Source organism: Mya arenaria, chromosome 14 (genome assembly GCF_026914265.1).
Source record: "Mya arenaria isolate MELC-2E11 chromosome 14, ASM2691426v1".
NCBI classification, from domain to species: Eukaryota; Metazoa; Mollusca; class Bivalvia; order Myida; family Myidae; genus Mya; species Mya arenaria.
Window position 1 is genome coordinate 5,443,126 of NC_069135.1, and position 21,577 is coordinate 5,464,702.

Here is a 21,577-nt window from a genome sequence, read left to right on the forward strand (position 1 = left end):
TATCAGTAACTATGCCAAGTTACATCTCCCTTAAAAACCATGTACCCATCGCTTGTCGCGGGTTGCATTTTCAAACAACGTACCCATTTATTCCGGGCACTTACCAAAGGAAGCGCATACACTCGAGGACACTTCTTACCAGACATATTTCAAATTTGATTTTCTAGAATATGGCTCAATATATTTATTTCAAATTATACACTATTGTGTTTGGAATCATTGGCTGTACAGCAATTTTAAAACCATTCAACAGTCGATCGGTCAGTTTTGCAACTGGAACATGTACGGTCGTGCGCTGGCCGTCCATTCACTCAGACACTTATAAATGTATTGCATTGATAATTGCAAATAATATGCAGTTACAAAATAGTCGCTAAATAGAAAGTCTTAACGTTTCTCCGCACAAAAGACAAACGCATGTTTGCATGGAGCAAGACTTAGATATTTATTTTGGCAACTGTTGAAGCAGTGTGGCACGCACATATGCATACCAACAAAAAGCAAATTCTCTAATTAAATACTTTTACAACACTTCTTAAAATCAAATATCAGTACACATTCAACACCTTCAACTAATATTATCTCTTCTTCCATCTAGGACAACATCACCTTCCTTCTGTTCCTTTGTCTAAATATTGCCGGCCCCTCCGGCACATGCCCTGATCAAACAGGTATACTACCAGGCGTCAACAATTAATAGTTACAAAGTTTCAAAGAGTCTTAATTGCGCCTCTTAATCTTACTAACGATGATACAGATTTGATCAAATATCCTTCATAGGAATGACAGCCGCCCACGAAATACACCCGGTGGATGAAACGTGTTACCGTAGAGATGCACGTAGGGCTTAACTAAACCAGATAACCCCTATTTCATTCCTCTGAATATAGGATCTACGGAATCCATCCGGACATGCATGCATGTATAAACACATATCAAACATGTATACAAACATCCTTTTCAAATTTGGATGAAATCATTGTTCGCTGATAGAAGTCAAGCCTAGAACTGATTTGCCCGCCAATATAAACGACCACCCTAGCTCCCATCCTAGCTCGAATACCACGTGACTTTCACGCTCAAATGACCCGCGCATTTGCCCTCATAACACGTTAAGACATTCGTTCTGCCCTTTACTTCGTAACGGCCAGTACTATCAAATACTAGCAAAATAAAATAACAAACATCATCTTTGGAATAACATTTATCTAACAAAAAAGTGTTCAAGTAATTAACAAGATAAATGGAATGTGAGGGAATGTAACGGCATGGGTATTCGAATAACTGACGACATTGTGGTATTTACTGTTGTTATTCGCATTGTGTGTTTATATTACCTTAGATATGTGATATCATATTATAAAGACACAACAAGCGCCCTTATGATCTTTCCATCACAATTAAGGTAATTGCCTTCAATAGGTAACACATCATTTCCCTGAAAGTCTATAAAACAGCGCATTCATTAACATTCCTTTTACGCAGATGAATGCAGTTATGGCTTTCCTAATAACATGGCGATGTAGTGGAAAAAATTTACATTGTTGTCGTATGAAAAAACGATAAATAACGTCGTCTGCATATTAAGTCAGAGGAATGCTATAAAAGCTATTTGAACGTATTACTTAAAAAACATTTTACAGGAGATAACTTAAAAGACAATTTTATTCATTAACAAATATATGAAAATGAATGACTAAATGCTATGAATGAAAACATTAATTCCTCGATATTTCTGTAATTTTGATTTCTTTGTTGATCTCTACAGAGCTATACAGATAAACAAAGACATCAAAATAAAGTATTGTTCGAAGTGTCGGAAATTTAGGATGAAAAACGGGCAACTAAATCATAATTACGGCTATTGTCAGCAACCTTTGATTTGCCGTATCTATAATGCTTTGTGGCAGTTGATGCATCGTTGCTATAACAAATCCCTGTTCTTGATATTGGACTCAAATCTGGAAGAAATATTGGTGTTTCTGTAGGGAAAACCTTCCGATCACGATCTATGGAAGATTGTGGCATTTCCTTTTGATGTCCTCGTTTGGATGTCCCCTAAACCTGGTGTCTTTTTCTAAACATTGCTATTATATTCGCATAACAAACACTAACACTTCCGAATATCACAACAAAGAAAACTGCGTACATACAATATAAATACAACCTAGTAGTGAAGGCTCTTATGCCAGTTCGTGTACATTCATATGTCACATCAAATCTTTACGTCGGTAATATAGAAAGAGAACAAATGACACCAATCTGTCATTGACTATAGCTGTTAACAGTAACGGTCGTGTAGATTGTAAGCTTATGAAACCAGCACAACCAGTCACTCGCGATAATTTGCCAAACAGCAGGAACCTGGTTACTGATATACATCAACTTTAAGCTGGAACTCATAGATTATACTATCGCCATAGTTTTAATTAGAAATTCCGTACTTGATTATACTTTGTTTATGGATATGACTATGATCACCGGGGAATTTCCAGGATTTCCGAAGCATGCCATTAAAACAAGAAAAACCATTTTGAAACAATGAATCCATTTAGGAACAGGTTTCTCATCTTCAAGTAAATGGTCCAATGCAGTTGTTTCATTTATTATAACACGAAAACATGCCCTTTCTTTTTAATCCATATAGGCATCACTTTTGCTATAATAAACAATAGATCAATAAACAACCATGAATGAAAAAATAAATGAATGAATGAAAGTGTCTCATCATTTTCCGCAAGAAATGATTTAAAGTTCAAGTGATGTAAGTTTTTAAATTCTGAATGGCAAAGAAGGGTCATCTCGCTGCGGTTGCGCCCCACTCCATATGTAATAACTTTATTACTAGTACATACATCATATATGTCGACCGGTAACGTATATTGCAAAATTAATGGTCATGTCTCGAATTCAATTTTGGGTCAGGCCGTTCTTTTGATCAGCTTTCAGACTGGAAGTGCTCTGTGGGAATATATCTGCACACAAACACATATAACGAACTATAATGAAATTAAACACAGTGTAAATGGTCATATATTCCAGTTTTCTTCTTTCCAAGTTATTTTCAAGTTTTGAGCAGTGTCTTAGCCCAACAATGCCTATCATCTTGAACTAGATCTAGATAGATAAAAACACCGCTCATTACAGAGAGCAATACTACTTTGTAAAGGATTTGAAAGAGAAAATAGTTCGTCATTACCATTCAATATGACAGCTCACTGTTAAATTAGCTCAATTACAAAGGAAACCCTTCAATCAATGTAGATATACGACTAACTTCAATCATATGCTGAATAAAATGCCAAGATATATTTGAAATCCGACGAAGATCGAAGAGTATCTGTTAAGAAAATAAGGTAAATGAAATAATGACATAAATTACGAGTAAAGTCCGATCGCAAATTAAATCATAAGTACTTGGTCCATATATGGGGCAGCGGGAAACAATATGTACTTAGGTCAGCAATCTGGCCTAAAATGAGAAATCCTTGGTAAATTCGATAAAAGTATTGGAAACTTACCTACAACCTCACCTGGCAACATGATGACGACAATTTCTTTCGACTAGGTTTTATGCACCGTATGTAAAATATGCCCTCTCGAATATTAACATTTGTTTATAATATTTCATCGACATTTCTAGTAAGTACTGTTTCATATAACGCGACTCGTATTCGATGAAGACTTAAAGCCATGCAAATCAGACCTAAACGAAAACCCATGTCCACTTAACACTTTGTTCAAATACATACAGGTTCTTTCAGAAACAATGTGGCCTGATTGTAACTTATATATTTAATAGACATGACTTATACATGAACGTAATTGAACACTCACAGTCTGACACACTATTTGGAAAGCCCCTACACTATTACATTTTCCCTTTGATAAATGATAAAAGCCATTATCAACGACGAAGTCATTCATTATCCATAGTTAGCATACACGTTAATTATTGTTGAACCTAATTACTGTGTCCGTATCTGCATCCGCACAGAGTCGCGCAGTGAGGAATTTATTACGTAAGTTCACCAAAAGAGAATAGTCTGGCTTGTAAAACATTAATAAAGCAAAAGTCGAAATATTTTGAAAACTTTAATAACATAAAACCCGAGGAAAAGTGCAAGACTGCAAACATGGAAACTGAAAGAGCTTAACATATTTATGGTCAATTTGGAGACTTTTCTACATGAAATTGCAACCTATGTTAAAAATACATTAAAATTGCGTAGCATAGTACATTTGTATTTGCATATGGTATAAACAATCGCGAATATTGAAAGAAAATTGCATTTAGCTGTAAGACGATTTTTCTACATTTTTTTCTTATTTCTGTTTGAGAACAAATGGAAAACAGTATCCGTTTGAAATGGGAATGCGTCACACAGATTTGTACCAGATCGGAAAGCTTTCTTTGTTTTTGTCTTTACATCAGCTCTCTCATATCCGACGGTAATTAGTACGGCTAGATGGAACATGCACTCACCTGAGGATAAATGATTTAAAACGCTGTTTACTTGCAAGCTCGCTACTTATGGAACGTTATCATTGACAACCCATTACATCAGTTTTTCCACCCACAGTTTCCTATAGAAAAACTGTTTTTAAACCGATAACCAGTCTAACTTTGATTTTATCGTAATAGTGTAATGTGGGAGAGCTATAATATTGCACTTGTTGTTTCCGTTTTTTTTCCTTATTACACTATATCCTGGATCTTTATGTCGGTCAAATATTTATGTTAACTTTCTGTTATAAGCAGCTTCGGTGTAGGTTTATTTAATAAATGACAATTTCATTGACATTGTTCAAATTCTTAAACCCTACAATGTAGAAGATCGTGTTGTTTAAGTAGTTACCGTTAGCACACAAACAGCAGACATCTGGAGATCCTTAAAAGGAACCATTTGCAGTTTCCTTGATATATCTAGTTGATATTGATCCCAACTTCGAATGACGTTGGTTTCACAACAACTGAGCTTTACAGCACTCTTTAAAAGGTTCCTAGTCATATGTTTTGTATCCGTTCTTTGCTACAAGTGGTAGCGAAAATACATTTGAATTGTTTATATCGATAGCGAATAGTTTGTTTCGATGTTGGGGCTTTTGAGGTTTTCGAAATAGTTACATTTCAGTTCCTATCACTAAAATTCGTGATCACTTCAATATTAATAATAATACCATAAGACCGAGTTATATTTGCTGGTATTATAGCAACGCTAGTTGCATTTTAAATCGACTTTGACAAGATTCTTGGGCAATCGGGAGTTAAGACAATGCCTTTGCTGGCTGCTGGAAACTTAAGCGACTTGCCACATCGAACAACAGTGATGGTTTAAATGATGAAAATCAAAAGTATTACAGACAGTCGACAATGTATCATTCATCCGTTCATCAATATAAAATTACATTATTGCCTTAAAACGTTAGTCGAAAACAGAGCAGTTGACAACAACATAATGACTTTTTAATGAGCATACCGCACAGTTTCACACAATTTTCCGTAACAGTAATTGACAAAACGGTAAACAACCTGCTTTGACACGCTATGCACTGTTTCAGGCAAAATCACGATTCTTAAATGAGGATGTACTGACTTCATTAACACTTGCGGAGCGCACGTGCAGTATAACAACTGTTTATGCATAAGCTCTGCTAGTTAATGCCTGCATTGATGATGCTTGGAATCATTCCGGAGTCCAAACAAATCATTATCTAGTCTAAAGCTACGGGCTTCAAAGACAAACAAACCCTTTGATAATATACTTATTTTTCACATGTTATTAAGAGTGAAAAAGAAAAAGAGAGAGACATTTAACAGTAGTATTCCGATAAATTAATTAGAGTCTAAATATTGTAAATCAAACATGTTTTTGTTTATATGAAGATCAATTTATTCAGAAGGTGTATGCAATTACTTTCCCGCCATAAACCCATTCGTAAAGCGGACGATCCATTATCTCCATGGATTAAGAGCTGAGGCGACGTTCGAAGTACGGCTTGTATTTCCAAGAGCATCGACAACTTTTATTGAAAATGCCAATGTCCTGGACTGCCGTTTCGGCATTATGAGGGCTTTTTCTACAGTTGAGCCTGAACTACTGGTCTGAATAATTTCCTTCTGCACTATTCCCTTGCCATTGTAAACTCCAGTGTCGGTAAACTGCAGGAATTGTCTAACATCGTCTATATCGTAGCCAACAAAAAGCTCGTACGATACAGCTGTAAACAATAATTAATAGAACATCGTATTATTAAAGCGAATACATAATCAAACTTTTCTTTATGAGGTGCTGCTTTTTCTATTGCGTACTAGTTCATAAACCTAATGGTTAATAAACAGGTTGGTATAAAGTTCATCGCGTCAAACAAGCAAATCAGAATCAAGTTTTCCGTGCACTTTATTCCGGTCATTGTTGTTTCATCTACTAAACTGAGATTCAACGATAAACAATAAGCCATGTATATATATAATTATATATAATATATATAAATATATATATGCATTATTATTTTATACAAATGAAACAAACTTATTTCAGTGATGGCTGTCGCTCTCTTGAAATGAATTCGTTTGATAAGTAATACATGAACTATAGCCTACACACAGTTAGCGGAGACATAAAAAGAAGATTTATGTTAGGCTGTTCTAATTCAATTCTACCTGATTTATACTAATTTAATATCTGTCTTTTTAACATCTTAAGTTACTTTTAGTTACCTTTACATAAAAAGGGCATGCTTATGTAATTTTTACATTGTCTAATTACGTTCGAGATAAAACCCTTACGTTTCTGTTTGTTGTCAAGCAAATATATCCGGTGTCGTACTGCGAGACACGTTTACAAAGTATTTCAGGAAAATAAGGTTATGGACTATGAATAACCAGAGTGGTGTAAACAACAGTCTTATAATGCTGTTTATAAAAGACGAACACAATAGATTAGACACGTACATTTATCAAGGTCGACCTCGTCGCCAGGAGCTGTCCAAGTAAGGATAACTGATTTTCTGTATCTCAAGGACCTGACAGATCTAAGGTCTGTGATTCTGGACGGCATAGAAAGTCTTGGTGATATGGGGTTGACCCCCTCCGGCAGAAATATAGAGTCTCCATGAATGTGTCTTTCGATCGGCCCCTTATTGATCTTTTTGTTATAATCTTCTTAATGGGCCCTGTTAAAAGAACACACAACTTATATACAAAGTTAATAACAACGACATCAAGTGCATAGAAATATGATAAATGACGGTTTATTTTAAAATCTTATGTCAAATAAATATATATGCCTCAAGATGCATTTAGTTTTATAAATTAGCCTTACCATCAAAGTTATCTACGCTGTATGTTTGTTCTCGTTGGTAGACGTCTTCACCATATCCCTTTATCTTAAATGTGAAATGGTACACACCACCCGTGCTGATCTTTGTAAAATATCTGGAGTAAACACCGTCGTTTTTGTTCACATCTGCACCTACACAAGTATACAAAATTTGATTCCCCATATGTCATAAACGATCATAAACGGGTTCAAATAGTAACTAGCGTAACATAAGAAGTTATTAAAGAAACTTATTGTATGGCCAGGTTACAAGTCGAAGGATATAGAAATGCATATAATTATGAGATAGCTATTATTGGAACAAAAGTAACAACTCTACAGATGCAAGAACGTGCTATGCGCGTCTTTAGTTGGTTGGACTATTTTGTACGAGTCTGTTTATTTAATCAAAAGAGAGCCAAGAACATGGCTTCTTCAACGTATTTACTTAAATATTCCAGCAAATCACCCTCGATTTCTTAAACATTATTAAAGAAAAGAGTTATAAATGTGAAATAATTAAATATGTTAATAATACTTGACAAAAGGTGCATTGCACAGTTTGCTCCACAATGCGGCTTTGAATTAAAAACTATATAAAAAATACGTACCACCTCCATTATCGAACAGTTGCAACACAGTTCTTAAACTGTCTGGACCCTCTATTAAAACTGTGGCATTGAGTCCAAGAACAGGATGTACGCCTTGTGTCACGTCAAGAATGAGGAGCATAGCTGGAGGGTCTTCCTGAATTAGTTTTGAAGACGGACGAACTGTGAGAGGATCCAGTGAATGGTTTTCATCAGCAGAGGAAATTGTGACCTGTACGCGTTGAGATAATTCCGAGGACTGGTAAATCTTGTATGTCCACTTACCGACCTGAGGATTGCAAAATACAATGCAGTAGTATCTTGTTAATCATAGAAATATAAATCCTTACATTTTTATGTTCATAAGAGCGAGTAAATAATTAACATGTAAATTTGGAACGTGGAAAGCAGGTTTGCATGTAAAAATAAGATTAAAACATAAGAATATTTGCAGCATTTCAAGCAGTAGCATGTATCTTACAGCACTCTATCAAATGTTTTATTAGCATCGAATGAATATTAGGAGAAATCAAATAATCATAATTTATATGTGCCATTTTGTATTTTAAGTATTTATTTTTAAAACAACCTTACCTCTGTAAAACTGAAGTGAAATTTTATCGACTTGCTATCTGTGTCCACTGCACAAATGTCTGACTCAATGTCGTATATTACACCTGACGGTGACCGTAGGTCAACAAATGGCATATCAGTGTCGTAGTAAAACATGTAGGTCATGTGGTGTGCTAATGTTTCATCGATACCAACTGTAGATTCCACTGGTTGTCTTCCTACCAGATTAAATTCTGACTGTGCCACCTGCAATTCGTATGTACTAGAAACTAGAGGAGTTTTAAGGGATCCGTCTAACATGTTCATTTTGTACACTCAAAATTGATAAATTGTATTAAAATGAAAATCAAAGCTTTAATTGTGATAATACAATGAATTTACATTGACAAGCCCAGTAGCCAAATATTAGACGATAACGTAGTTTAGAGGCACAAGGTTCAAGGCCAAATAGACTCTGAACAAGAAATATATAACATCACACTATAGTATTTCATCGATACATTGAAGTATATATAATTGTTTACGTTAAGGCTTCGGTCCTTAGTCAATGAAGAAATCACTGGGGTATACTAATTGACTACTATTTTACACTTCTCCCGACATTTATGAAAAAAAGCAAAATTAGAATCATATATTGTATTGTCAACATCAACTTGAAAACAGTACAGAATCAAGAAAAACTAATTATGAAAAATATAAAGTAACTTCAAGTACTCTACGACCAGATACATACATTGATCATGATCACCTGTGAATAATAGAAACAACGATAGCCCCTTCAAGGTACGAAACAGTTGTACAAAGAAAAAAGTGACATAATTCGCGTTATTTAGCTTTAAATTTAACATTATTAATACAGTACTAAATTGATACTTTTATTGTAAGAAGTGGGGAGAAAATAATAACAAAGAAAGATACAAAATTAAATTTGATTTAAAATATGGTGTCGGATTTTTTTCGAGATGAAATATGAAACAAATTGAAACAAAGCGGGCAAATAAGCGTAGAAGCAAGGTTAATGCAAGATACAAATAATTGATATGTAACTAAAAAGTGTACGTACAATAACATAATCTTTATAGAGATCATTCTGCATCACAGCCTGTCTCATACGGTCTACGTGACGATGACCGAGTGTCTGACCGATATCGTAAACCGTGTCTGAAATAGTGATGTATCGTTACGGGGGCACACATTGGTTTCAGTTCTGAATTTAGTCAATATCTTAAAATTTGCTGATCAGAAATCTTTGTATGGAATAAGTGGAAATCCTAGAACAACCAAACAAATGTTCACATATTCATGCCAAATATATCATAAGGGAAAACGCAGTTTATCTTAATGAATCTAGGTGACAATGCAAAACATACTTGCCGGAAAGATTGGTTAAGAAAATTTGTTCAACGACATTGTTTTTGTCAACAGAAAAATGATTATTATTTTTCTACAAAAAAAAACATAACCAACTAATAACTTACCGCTAGATTTCCCATGGCTGGTTGTAATTACCTGGTGCCTTTCAACGGTTAATGTGCTTCCTTCGTCTCCAAAGGGAATCTTAACACCAAAATAGTATAAAAAAACATAAGAGCGACATTAAAATGTGTCTGTATTTAATAAACAAGAGCCGTCGTAAGACAGCGCGCTCGACTACGCCGCTTTGACTACAATAACGATGTAATAATACCAAGTTTGGTCTCTTTATGTCAAAGCTAACTAAAATTATTCGATACATAAGGTGACTTTGATGCTGCCCTCCCACCAGCCCGCCCAAACCATGACGCAAGTCATTCAAATAACTTGATTTCCCATTATGAAAATGTGGTTAAGAATATACAAATATGCCTTTCAAAAGAAATTTAAAAAAATCAAGGGCCATAATTTGTATTTAGGCTTAAAGCGGAGTTACGTTTCTTGTTGTAAGATGGTCGTATATAATTTAAAAGTGCATTTAATGAACGGTATAGAAATGTTTTTATTAAAATCCCAACTTGCCCTTAACTTTTACTTGTCTAAAACTTTAGCCTAAGTCAATCAGGGGCCATAACTTGTATTAAGGATATGGAGTTATGTAACCGCATTGGGTGATGGTCCTTAACATTTGTGTGAAGTATTAAGTCAATTGAATGAAGGGTATAGAAGTTATTAAACAATATCCCAACCTGCCCTAAAACATTAACCTATGTTCCATAGTCAATCAGGGGCCATAATTTGTATAAAAGATAATATGGAGTTATCTAACCTCATTATGTGATGGCTCTGAACATCTGTGTGAAGTATTAAGTCAATTGAATGAATGGTATTGGAGTTTTAAGTGAAAATCCCAACTTGCCCTAAAGCTTTAACCTGCCCTAAAACTTTAACCTAAGTCAATCAGGGGCCATAACTTGTATTTGGGATAATATGGAGTTGTGTAACCTCATTGTGTGATGGTCCTGAACAACTGTGTGAAGTATTAAGTCAATTGAACAAAGGATATAGAAGTTATTAATAAATATTCCAACTTGCCCTAAAACTTTAACCTAAGTTCCATAGTCAATCAGGGGCCATAATCTGTGTAAAGAATAATATGGAGTTATCTAACCTCATTATGTTATGGCCCTGAACAACTGCGTGAAGTATTAAGTCAATTGGATGTAGGGTATTGGACTTATAAGTGAAAATCCCAACTTGCCCTAAAACTTTAACCGGACGCCGACGCCGACGCTGGGGCGAGTAGTATAGCCCACCTATTCTTCGAATAGTCGAGCTTAAAAGCTACAGGCATTTGATCATTAAACGTAAAAAAACATTTGGAAACTTGTAATATAACGAAGTTCTATTGCATACTTTTTTTTCTAAAAAAATTCATCATATACCGTTTCCTCTTTGTGGATAACTTCTACTTCCTCAGAATTAAGTTCGAGCTGCAGGCGTTTGATGTCTGTTATTAACCCGGACGTGACCTAAAACATTCCATATACTCCGGTATTGACTCAACAACTAAGCAGATGAAATGTAGACCATTCATTGATGTATTTTGTGCTAGGTGTTTTGTTTATTTATAAAAAAATCCATCAAATAATTAAATATGATATGGCATTTATTTAGCCCACACACATATTTTCTTTCTGATGTCTGTTAACGCTGTTCATTATTTATTGTGCCAGAAGTTTAGGAAATTTGATGCGAATCATGAGATTGCCTGTTTATTACATTGTTGTTTTCTATCCTCGCCTAGGAAAACCACTTAACATTTTATGTTTGCGCTTGTGCAGTGTTGCATTGCAATTACTAGAATTAATCAGCGAATTATCTTCCAGACATCGGTGCAAAGAATCTTACTCCAGAAATTCATGTCTTGTATCTGAAATTTCACTTAAGGCATGGGCACCAGACACAACACATATCTCGCATTTCGTTCATTCTTATCCGTTTAAGTCTTTTTACTGATTTGAATTATGTCACTTACGCTCTCCTCAAGGTTAGGATTGAATCTGACCAACGTCCTCTTCTTCCTCGATGAAGCGCGTACCACTTTAAAAGTTGGTGTCAGCAGCGAGTCAGTAAGGCCTACTAACGGGTTTTTCCCATCTGCAAAGTAAATTTATTAAGAAATAAAAAATGATTTATAAGATCTTCTGAACGTTGATATGAGGCCAGTTTCTGTTTTATTTTTACAATTATAGCAAGATGTGTATTAGTAAACTGTTACTGTCTACGCCAGAACACGTCGATATTGAACATATAGCTCTTTAACGATTGTACGTACATTACAAAAGTATCGATGCTATATGTCCCCAAAATTGTATTCAAAGAAGCTGAATTAAAACCTTAGTTTAAACATATTTATTTTACAACGACTGTGAAACAAGTTATTACAACATTATATTAATCACTCTCGTTAGCCCGATTTTACGCGAGAGTGTGGTCTTGTGTTGTGGGCAAACCCGGAGAACCCGGAGGAAACCCACTTGTCCGGCTTGGTGACCACGAATATACAACTCCATGTAGTTTGAGAAAAATAATGTAGTTTTCTCAAGTGCAACAGTGTAATGCTCATTTACGAAATCTATTATAATCGGAATCACTTATGTTCCGATACAGACCAGGCGAAAATATCACCTTTAAAATCATCTGTGTTTGAAACTATATCCCATGTGCTTCTGTGCTCACACAGGCGATTGTGTTTGCTTGGTGCCTCATAGTTGTGCACTGTCATGTAGTCTGCCTTGTCATCATCGCAGAACGTCTCTATCTGTAAAATTGGACATCATTATATATACATTCTGAAAAAGGAATTCGTTCGGGGCGCAACATTCATGTAAAAGAAAACTGCTCAGTTGTTTATGATAAGTAAAACATAGGGGCAATAACCATTTAAATATTTTTCGATTGAACTGTTTTTGAACAGCAACATAAAGCCGCTACTATCGTGATATGATGTATTAAAGGGGGGATATAACGCAAAGAAATGCAATGCTTATAAAGCAATTCTATTAAAACAATTCTTAAATAACATTTTGTCTATATAAAAATGCTCTCTGAAAACAAAATTAAAATATCTGAACTTTTAATTTTGAAACTTTAAAAAAAAAACTGTTTATTTTTGTATTAATGATGGATGGTCCTTAAATTGCGTTCGAAAAGGTCTGTTAACGAATTTCGTCGACTTTTTACATACAAAATAAATTAAGTATATTATAAATAAAAAAACTTATATAATTATACATGTATGGCGTTTTGCTTTCCATATGCATTATTTTATTTTAGTCCATCCACTTTCTATTGAATTGGTTATGGTTTCAAAAACATTTGGGCAACCAAGTTAGCGCGATGATGACAGCAAATGGAATTTGCTTTTCATACGATCGTTCAACTGCTGTTCTAATTTTAAGATTAAAAACAACTTTGGTGTAATTAAATCGTACATATCGCTATCATATAGATATAATTATGAACATTAATTTCATCTCGCAAGCGAATTGCTACAACAAAATTAATTAAATGGAACCAGCTATTGGCTGAACAGGTGCTTTGACAGGAATTAAACATAAACATTGTACAAGGGGAACATATTCTAGATGAAACCGTTCGGAAAGTAAACAGGATTGCCTTACTTAGGAAAAACAACGAGAAAGAAAATGCATGCATCAGCTATGTTTAGACAGAAATCCCAATCTATTTTTATAAATTTGGCGGAGGTACGAACATAGATTGGGATTACTACCAACTAAAGCGGTGTTATGAAAGATGGGGATTAAGGCAGTGTGAACGGAAAAATGTGCTTGATCTTTACTTGATACGTATACTACGACAAGAGCTCTGCCATTCGAATGCCAACAGTCGTTTGTTGTTGTACTAAATGTTGAAAAAAGGGGCAATTTTAAGTCATATATGCTAAACGTATGGGCCTTGCAGTATATGTATGTTTTGTTTCTGGCAATCTGTGAACCAAGTTGCACTTGGAAATATGGAACGGCTCTTTAGTTTAAGTGTTAGCACGCCGAAGTCACCGATGACATCACCAAGACTGTGACCTCGACTTGATTTCTGTTTCAAACAGGTGGCTACTTCACCGGGAGTTTGCGATTTTGTCAGTTTAATGCAGCATACTTAGAGCCGTATTATTTCGTTAGTATATGATTTAATTATTTTTTTCTCTTCAAGAGTCGAAAACAGGAACTTAAAAATAAAAATCAATTAAGTGCAAATTAAAAAAACACTAGGCGTTGAAACAATTTATTCCTGATTTACTCTGACAAAGACAACAACAATATGACGCAGTGGTAGTTGAAAAATGTCTGTTGAAGGTGTATACCAGGTTTTCATCGGAGAGGATATCAACATAACTGGTGCTGGATAACATGTACTCACTAACACAATGTTAAACAGTACAGCTGCACCAGTTGTCTCAAATCTCCATAACGTTAACAACGTTGTTAACTTTAACGAACATTCGGCCTGTTAACGAATATATCAACCCTTAATCTCAAATATTTTTAATAGAATTTTAAGATTTTCTCTAAAAGCATGATGATGTACAGTTAATTGGATATTTCGAAATAGTTTGTTTCTATCGAGTAAGTAAGTACTCGTGGAAACAATGGAAATCAATTAATACGCATTGATTTAAACACAAAATCAACACATTTCCATAGCATCAGAAGCCAAATTAGAACTCGATCGGTTACAAAATAATTTACTTTTTTAATCGTTTTAATTTTAAAAAAGAACAATCCAATTAAAGAAAAAAATATTCGGAAAATGAGTATTTTCTTTTGTTTTGTTATTCGTAATCTGGTCCTTCGAAAATTTTCATTTTTCCTTTCGTTGAAAAAGGAAAACCCCATGCGCTTAGCCAATGCTAGATGCGTTAACAGTGTTGCAGTATCGACACCGTCGCGGTCAAGTCATGTTGATTCCGAATATAAAAGCATTTGGTTTGTAGGTTGATTCCTTTTAATTGTTGAAATTGATGCTTTGAAAAAAACATTTAATCCTTAAAAGGTAACACCAAATTATACGAAATATCAGAACAACACTAGGATTCCTACCGCTGTAATATACTGATGGTCCATTATCGATGCTTTTGCCCGTTGTCTGGTTGGGTATGGACTCCAGATGCAATCCTTCTCATATAAACCCGTTACTGGATCTAGGCTGTTCGCTTTAAATCAAAACGTATCAACATTCACTTCATTGAAATTTGTTAAACGAAATAACGAAATATTGTCAAAATATTGTTTTAGAAATTATTAATACTGTAATCATAAATGCAAGATGACAATAATGATTTTTTTTTGTAAAAAAGACACGTTGAAGATTAAACGAGTTATTCCCTCACCTTTAAGTGATGAACTATATATTAACAAGTTTATATTTAAAGGGTTATAAACTTAAACGACTTTACTCTAGAAAATTGACATAACTTTAATCACTGAAAACTTGTAAGATATACGTAAACGATAGTTCATATTTTGGGAAAACATATTTACTGACACTTTTAGAGAAATTTAGTCGATTATTTAAATAAAATAAGAAAGAAAAAACTCCTTTAAATACTTATGTAACAAGGTGTGGTAACGGCTGCGTTGTTTCGTTCAATAAGACCCCGGAGGTAGTAAACACACTTGATTGCCTCAGGGTAGCCCGAGTTAAAGGATATGTAAAACACTTCCTCTCCCTCCTCCGAATACTCTTGGAAAACTCCCCACCGGAACTGGGCGAAAGCGTGCACAAAATACTTTGCTGCAATGATGAATTAAACATATTGAGGAATAATAGAATGAAATATATATCCTTCATCACGCGAAGCTCTGTAATGATTTAGGCCAAGCGCAATTTCTATATACGAGGGATGTTTCGCATATAAAGTTATCACATCTAAAAAATGAAACATATTTACAAATTTATCGTATGTGTTTTGTACATATTACAAAAACATTTTTAATGGATCTCTTTCAATACTATAGTAAGATTCGTTATTTTAACAAAACTCGCTTTTCTTAATTCAGATCTAACTATATTTGATTAACTCTGGAAATCACAAAAAAACAAATGGTTTTCTACAGCTGTTAATCCTAAAATGGTAAATAATTCAAATATTGATGCAAAAAAAAACAAGTCTCAATTGTGGTCTTTCATGGGGCACCGTGTGTCTTACAGTAGTCGTTTTGATCTCGATGATATTATGTGATATGATTGGGTCATTTTTCATGCAAAGCAGACATTTCCTGGTTTTGCGCTTAGTGAAGAATTTCTAGAAAAGGCGTTTAATTCTTGTAGCTATAATAGAGTAAACAGTTTACCGTTGATTCTTCTGTTTTGTAGCTGTATAAAGGTCCTCCTGACCACAAAAAGATGTTTTTGAACGCTTTAAATGCGACAAAAGTCCATGGACAATTATTATGCTGATACGTAATAACATAACAACAATTCCAAATTATTAATAATGATTCACAATTGAAAAACACGTATGTGTTATTAAATGGGCATTTTGCATTGTTTTAAATAAATCTGAGTAGTGTGTTTCTAAGAAAAATTGTTATGGCTGTTCGTTTACTTTGAACGGTCGAGCTTAGATGGTCTACTATTTAAAAGAAGCATTACAGTGGGAAACAAGTGCACTGGGAAAAATGGCAATGATCTCTGCTAATTGAAATACCAGTAGTAAGATGAGGAGGATTTAAATTTATCATATTTTTTACAATTTTAGACCTTACCTTCTCGGCTAATAAATTCTTAATCAGATGCATTTTATCATTCTTTAAATTTCATGACTGATACTTCGTTAAAAAATGTATTATTAAGCCCAGCCGATAAGTACTCAACGTGTCTTTTGGTGCCTGCCTTGATCAGGACATAAGACGTGCCATTTTTTGCTTTAGTATTAAATACATTAGATGTGTGGTGCAGTCGTGATTATTTTTATATGTGCAATATTGTTGGTAATGATTTAAAGGTAAAAAGTTGATAACATAAATATGTTAATTATTCTTCTCACACAGCCATTATCAAGGCATACAGAGGTCAATATTATTATATTATGAAAAAAAACTTCGTATAAGTGCGTTAACTACTTGTTAGAATAATAATCCGACATACTGCAAAAATAAAGTATTTGTGAGGTGCATAGAGAACTGATTAGTTTTCTAGGAAAACACAAGACATTCAGTAAACATTAACATGTTTTAGTTCTGCAACTAAGCTCATAATTGCTTTGTTTGTGTTGAAACAACACTATTAAAATGTTTATCGTCTGTTCTTAATAAATAACAGAGAAATCGTTATGTTTAACTATTAAAAGGTATCGAGCCTCAATCTGGAGGGCCGTTTCAAACACAGCACGTTTTTTAAAAATCCATTAAATGTTTAGAGCTTCTTAATTTTACTATTTATCATGATATCCATTTAAATAATGTGAAGGCTGTTTCACGCGCATATTTGCAACATTGTAAAATATCAGGTATGGATTACCTGAATTATTTCTATACGGTTCATAACTGGGGTTGTCAAAGAACTCTTTCGTGAGCAGAACATGCACTCCTTGTTTTCCACACCCCTCGTAAGAACGTGCCTGTGGTAAACTTCTTTTCCCTCGTATTGGATCTGTGATGATGACGTCAGCTAACTGTATCGTCTCTGACGTAGCTTGTCCGTATGACGCATGCGATGACCACGTGTTGGGAAGTAAAATTGTTATTTCCTTGAAGTATGCCTGTTGTCTGGTGGCTTTGTAAATGTATTTTGAAGCCTCTGTCATTTCATCCTAATCCAACAAAAATATTCTTTTGTCAATACTAAACATTATGAAATTCCATTTTCTTCAAAATCAGTGTTAATAAGGACCACTGCCTGTAAAATAATGATAACTGAATTATTTGTGATAAATCATAATATTTAAAGTGACACTCTTATTCAAAAATCAATACATACACATGTATAACATACATACATTTTGACTGATAAAACATTAACTATCTACTGAATAATGTTTTTAGCGAAATTATTTATTACTGATAACAAGATTGTTACTGTGTATTTAATAGCTGAATATGCAAAAATATTAAATGATTGGTGAATGCTAAAAGATTTATGTGATCAACTATTGTCTCATAAGGTAGAAATACGGTGTTTTATGCATATTTCTTTCAAATTCAACTCGGTATCCTTCATAAGAGCCATTGTTTTCGACATTTATTCATCCTTTTTGGTATTTTAAAACAATCGTTATAATTAAGATACATCTTATTAGGGATTAAGAGTGTATCTTTAAGTAATGGTTTTAAATCACGGTAGTGGATAACTAAGAAACGCAAGTCGGCCATTTAAGAAATGCATTATGCACATAATATTCATGTTTATTTGTACTAACAAAAATACTATGCTCTTATTTCAAAGTTAGTTATTGATAATCTACCCTCGTTGCACTTCATTTCAGCGATTTACAACTTTCACTACAACTCCATTTTGTTTAATTGTTTAACAACTGAAAAATATTTGTTTTAACTATCTTATTTTCATTACATTGTTTCCGCAATAGTTTACCTTTATTTTATCAATGAGGGAACCATCCTCCGCAATGCTATCATGGACGGCAACTACGACATTTTTAAACTGGTTGTTTTCTAACACAATGGTTGACGGTCTACTAACAGATCTGCTGTATCCGATACTTAAAACCACAAACAGTAGTTTATACATATCTCAATCACATCGATAGGTTCCTCAAAATATCTAAAATCATTCAAACTTAAAATTTCAGTGAGGAACTTGTATTCCGACTTATAAATGAATGGCGCTTTAAAATAAAGGGATTCGGCCCTTGTTTTAAGGCAGTTGTTTACAAATATGATGTATATGGGTCATTTGATTATGATAAAATGATAACACACCGGACTTTAGAGGTATGATGCCTGTTTACGCACACTCCTTAGTACCTGAATAACATCGGTGGGTCAGATGCAATGGCATTTGTACTGATTGTACTCATCAGAGCTTGTCTTTCAAACAGCATGATTATTATTTATTTGTTCTTATTTATCAAAAGTCATGAATTTGTATATGATAATGATATCAATTCGATTTAAACTAATATAGGAGCGTTGATACGCATCTTTGAATGAATAAGACAATCTGCCAATTCACTTAGAATAGCTGTTTGAATACGTACAGATATTGTTATTAATATTATGCCTCATTTATATACCACTTTTTTCATAAAGCAGTATACGTTCAAAAGTGCTTAAAGATATGTGTGTTTATACGAGGTGAGTCAATTAAAATAGAGGACACTTGGAATAAGTGAAATATTAACGCTTTGTTTAAAACTAAATTACTATCATCACATAGACTGCGACACAAATTAAGTTTTTATAAGTTATAAGTTTGGACCTGATTTATCTGCCGTAATACCGGGTGTGGCAATTGTCCATAACCTGCACACCAGCTTGTTTGCCAAAAAGCCACATTAAAGGCCTAGTTTAAGCCTTCTATAAGTGACCCCTTCCCCCCAAAAAAAAATACAAATAAAAAAATTAAATAAAAATACAACGTGTATTTGTACACAACCTCTGTTAATTGATCTTAATCTAATTGCCTTATTGTCTTATCAGATCTCTGATCTGAGTATCCTGCTGTGCAGTTTGGGATATATTAAGATAGAAATGGACCCTAAATGGCCCTGAGCCAATACACGGATACACAGGAAATTGGCCCCTACTGTGACACCAGTGCAATTAGCAGGATATGCACAGCAGGGGATTATCATGCCAAATATTCCTTAAACTATGCCTTTAAGATAAATCCTTGTATATCGCGCTCATGTACAGCCGAGGATGACAAGGCGACGTCATCAACAATTCAAAATGCCGTACGACGCAGCGATATATTTGTTGAACATGTGTTTCTAAGAAAGTGTTTGCACCGGGCAATGAGTGAGTTTATGTGGAAGTAATGGACCAGAGGCTACATATGTATATAGATGTCTTGATAATCCAGTATGAATGATCACTGTTAAAAAAATTGTTCGGCCGAAGTAGTCAAGAGAGAAAACCAATATCGGTATAAACTGTATCGATACATTTTGCGTTAACAATTCTACGGATTTAAACCGATACATCCATAGTACTATTAGAAGTCCATGATGATATTACATGCTATGCTAGGTGATTGTGTTGTAATATAACGCTTCTGGTCCAGGTTTATTGTTAGGAAAAACAGTTTTTGATCCTAGCCCTAATTCATTCATTCACTTAAAGATATTTAAATTTTGAAAATACATTTCGTTACGACCCATTTATAAAAAAGAGAATGCACTGGACCAGGAGCTACATACCTGTGTATAGAAAGTATACTATGTATTTTTATCCCGCACATAGATATTAAAATGGGAAAAAATCGGGCGCGGGCCGATTAAAAAAAACAAAAAAAAAACCACTTTATATTATTATTATTTTATATATTTGTTTAAACAAATAAACCATAGTAACCCTCTCTGTATATGTACATGAACACTTAAAAAACATGTAGGGAAAACAAGTAATGTCAACGCACTCTCTGGTCTTGAAGAAGTTTCAATAAGTAAATAGTGAGGCAATAGTCGGGCATGGACAACAAAGTGGTCAGTTCATATATATATATATTAGAAATATAAAAACATATAGTGGGCGAAAAGTCCTGTTCTCACAACACTTTCTTGTCAATGAACTGATCGCCAATCTTGCCCATCCTCGAAAAAATACCATATCTAATACGCAATATCTAAATTACAACTGTAGTTGAAACTATATCCAATATTCAGAGTTGTGTGTGGGGCCACTCTAGATGTCATTCATCGCAGGTTTCGTGGTATTTTGGGTACAAAATTACTCATTTGGCGAATATCCCATCAACCGATGGGGGTAAAACTCCCCCTTTGGATTCAAAATTCTGTTACACTTGGGGATGTGACGGGGTCAAGCCATTATGCAGCCATTATAGGGCGCGGGCAGACCTTTATAAACTCAACAACAACAACACTAAGAAACTGTGCGAACAGACTGTTCAAAGCAATGCTCATATGTATCCTCAGTTATCGATTGTATTTAAACTTGAATTCAGATTAAGCAACAAGAATAAGCTGAAATCAAATCTAGTTCGAAATATGAAATACAAACCATGAACAAATATGCTGTAATGCTTTTATTTAATAAATAATGCTTTTGCTGCCATCTTAATTTAAACAAACGATTTACGTCGCGACAAGAGGTATAGATCTTTTATCAACATTAAGAAATCCCGACACCCGCTATATGGTTTTATTCTATAAAACATTTCCAATCGCATCAGCAGTGATCTGCCTTGAAGTTCGTATTGTTACCAACAGATAGGTAAAACCGCATTGCTTAAAACGTGTGCAACAAATCAAAACAACGATTATCATAATGTGCAACTGATCTATAATGGCTTTTGCACTTAGCACGGGTACTACATGGCCATTGTTTAATGTTTGAACACCTTTTATGTCTGCCGAGGAAGTTTTAAGCAGTTTTTTCTTTGCTGCAGAATCAGAATAAGCACGCGTTTATATAAGCGTAATTAACACATGAGCTGTAACACATGTTACTCATT

General features: G+C 34.3%; 1 protein-coding gene across 1 annotated transcript; it reads right to left on the minus strand.

Annotated features, from left to right (window-relative positions):
* Nucleotides 1–5,451: 5,451 nt before the first annotated feature.
* Nucleotides 5,452–18,733, minus strand: LOC128218225 (calcium-activated chloride channel regulator 1-like). Its single transcript, XM_052925833.1, is given in 15 exon segments — nt 5,452–6,222; nt 6,956–7,055; nt 7,058–7,176; nt 7,326–7,475; nt 7,934–8,201; nt 8,507–8,731; nt 9,549–9,646; nt 9,964–10,042; nt 11,344–11,430; nt 11,937–12,058; nt 12,590–12,722; nt 15,022–15,134; nt 15,530–15,715; nt 17,444–17,735; nt 18,515–18,733. Coding segments are annotated over 15 exon segments (2,394 nt in total). The 5' UTR covers nt 18,671–18,733; the 3' UTR covers nt 5,452–5,956.
* Nucleotides 18,734–21,577: the final 2,844 nt, after the last annotated feature.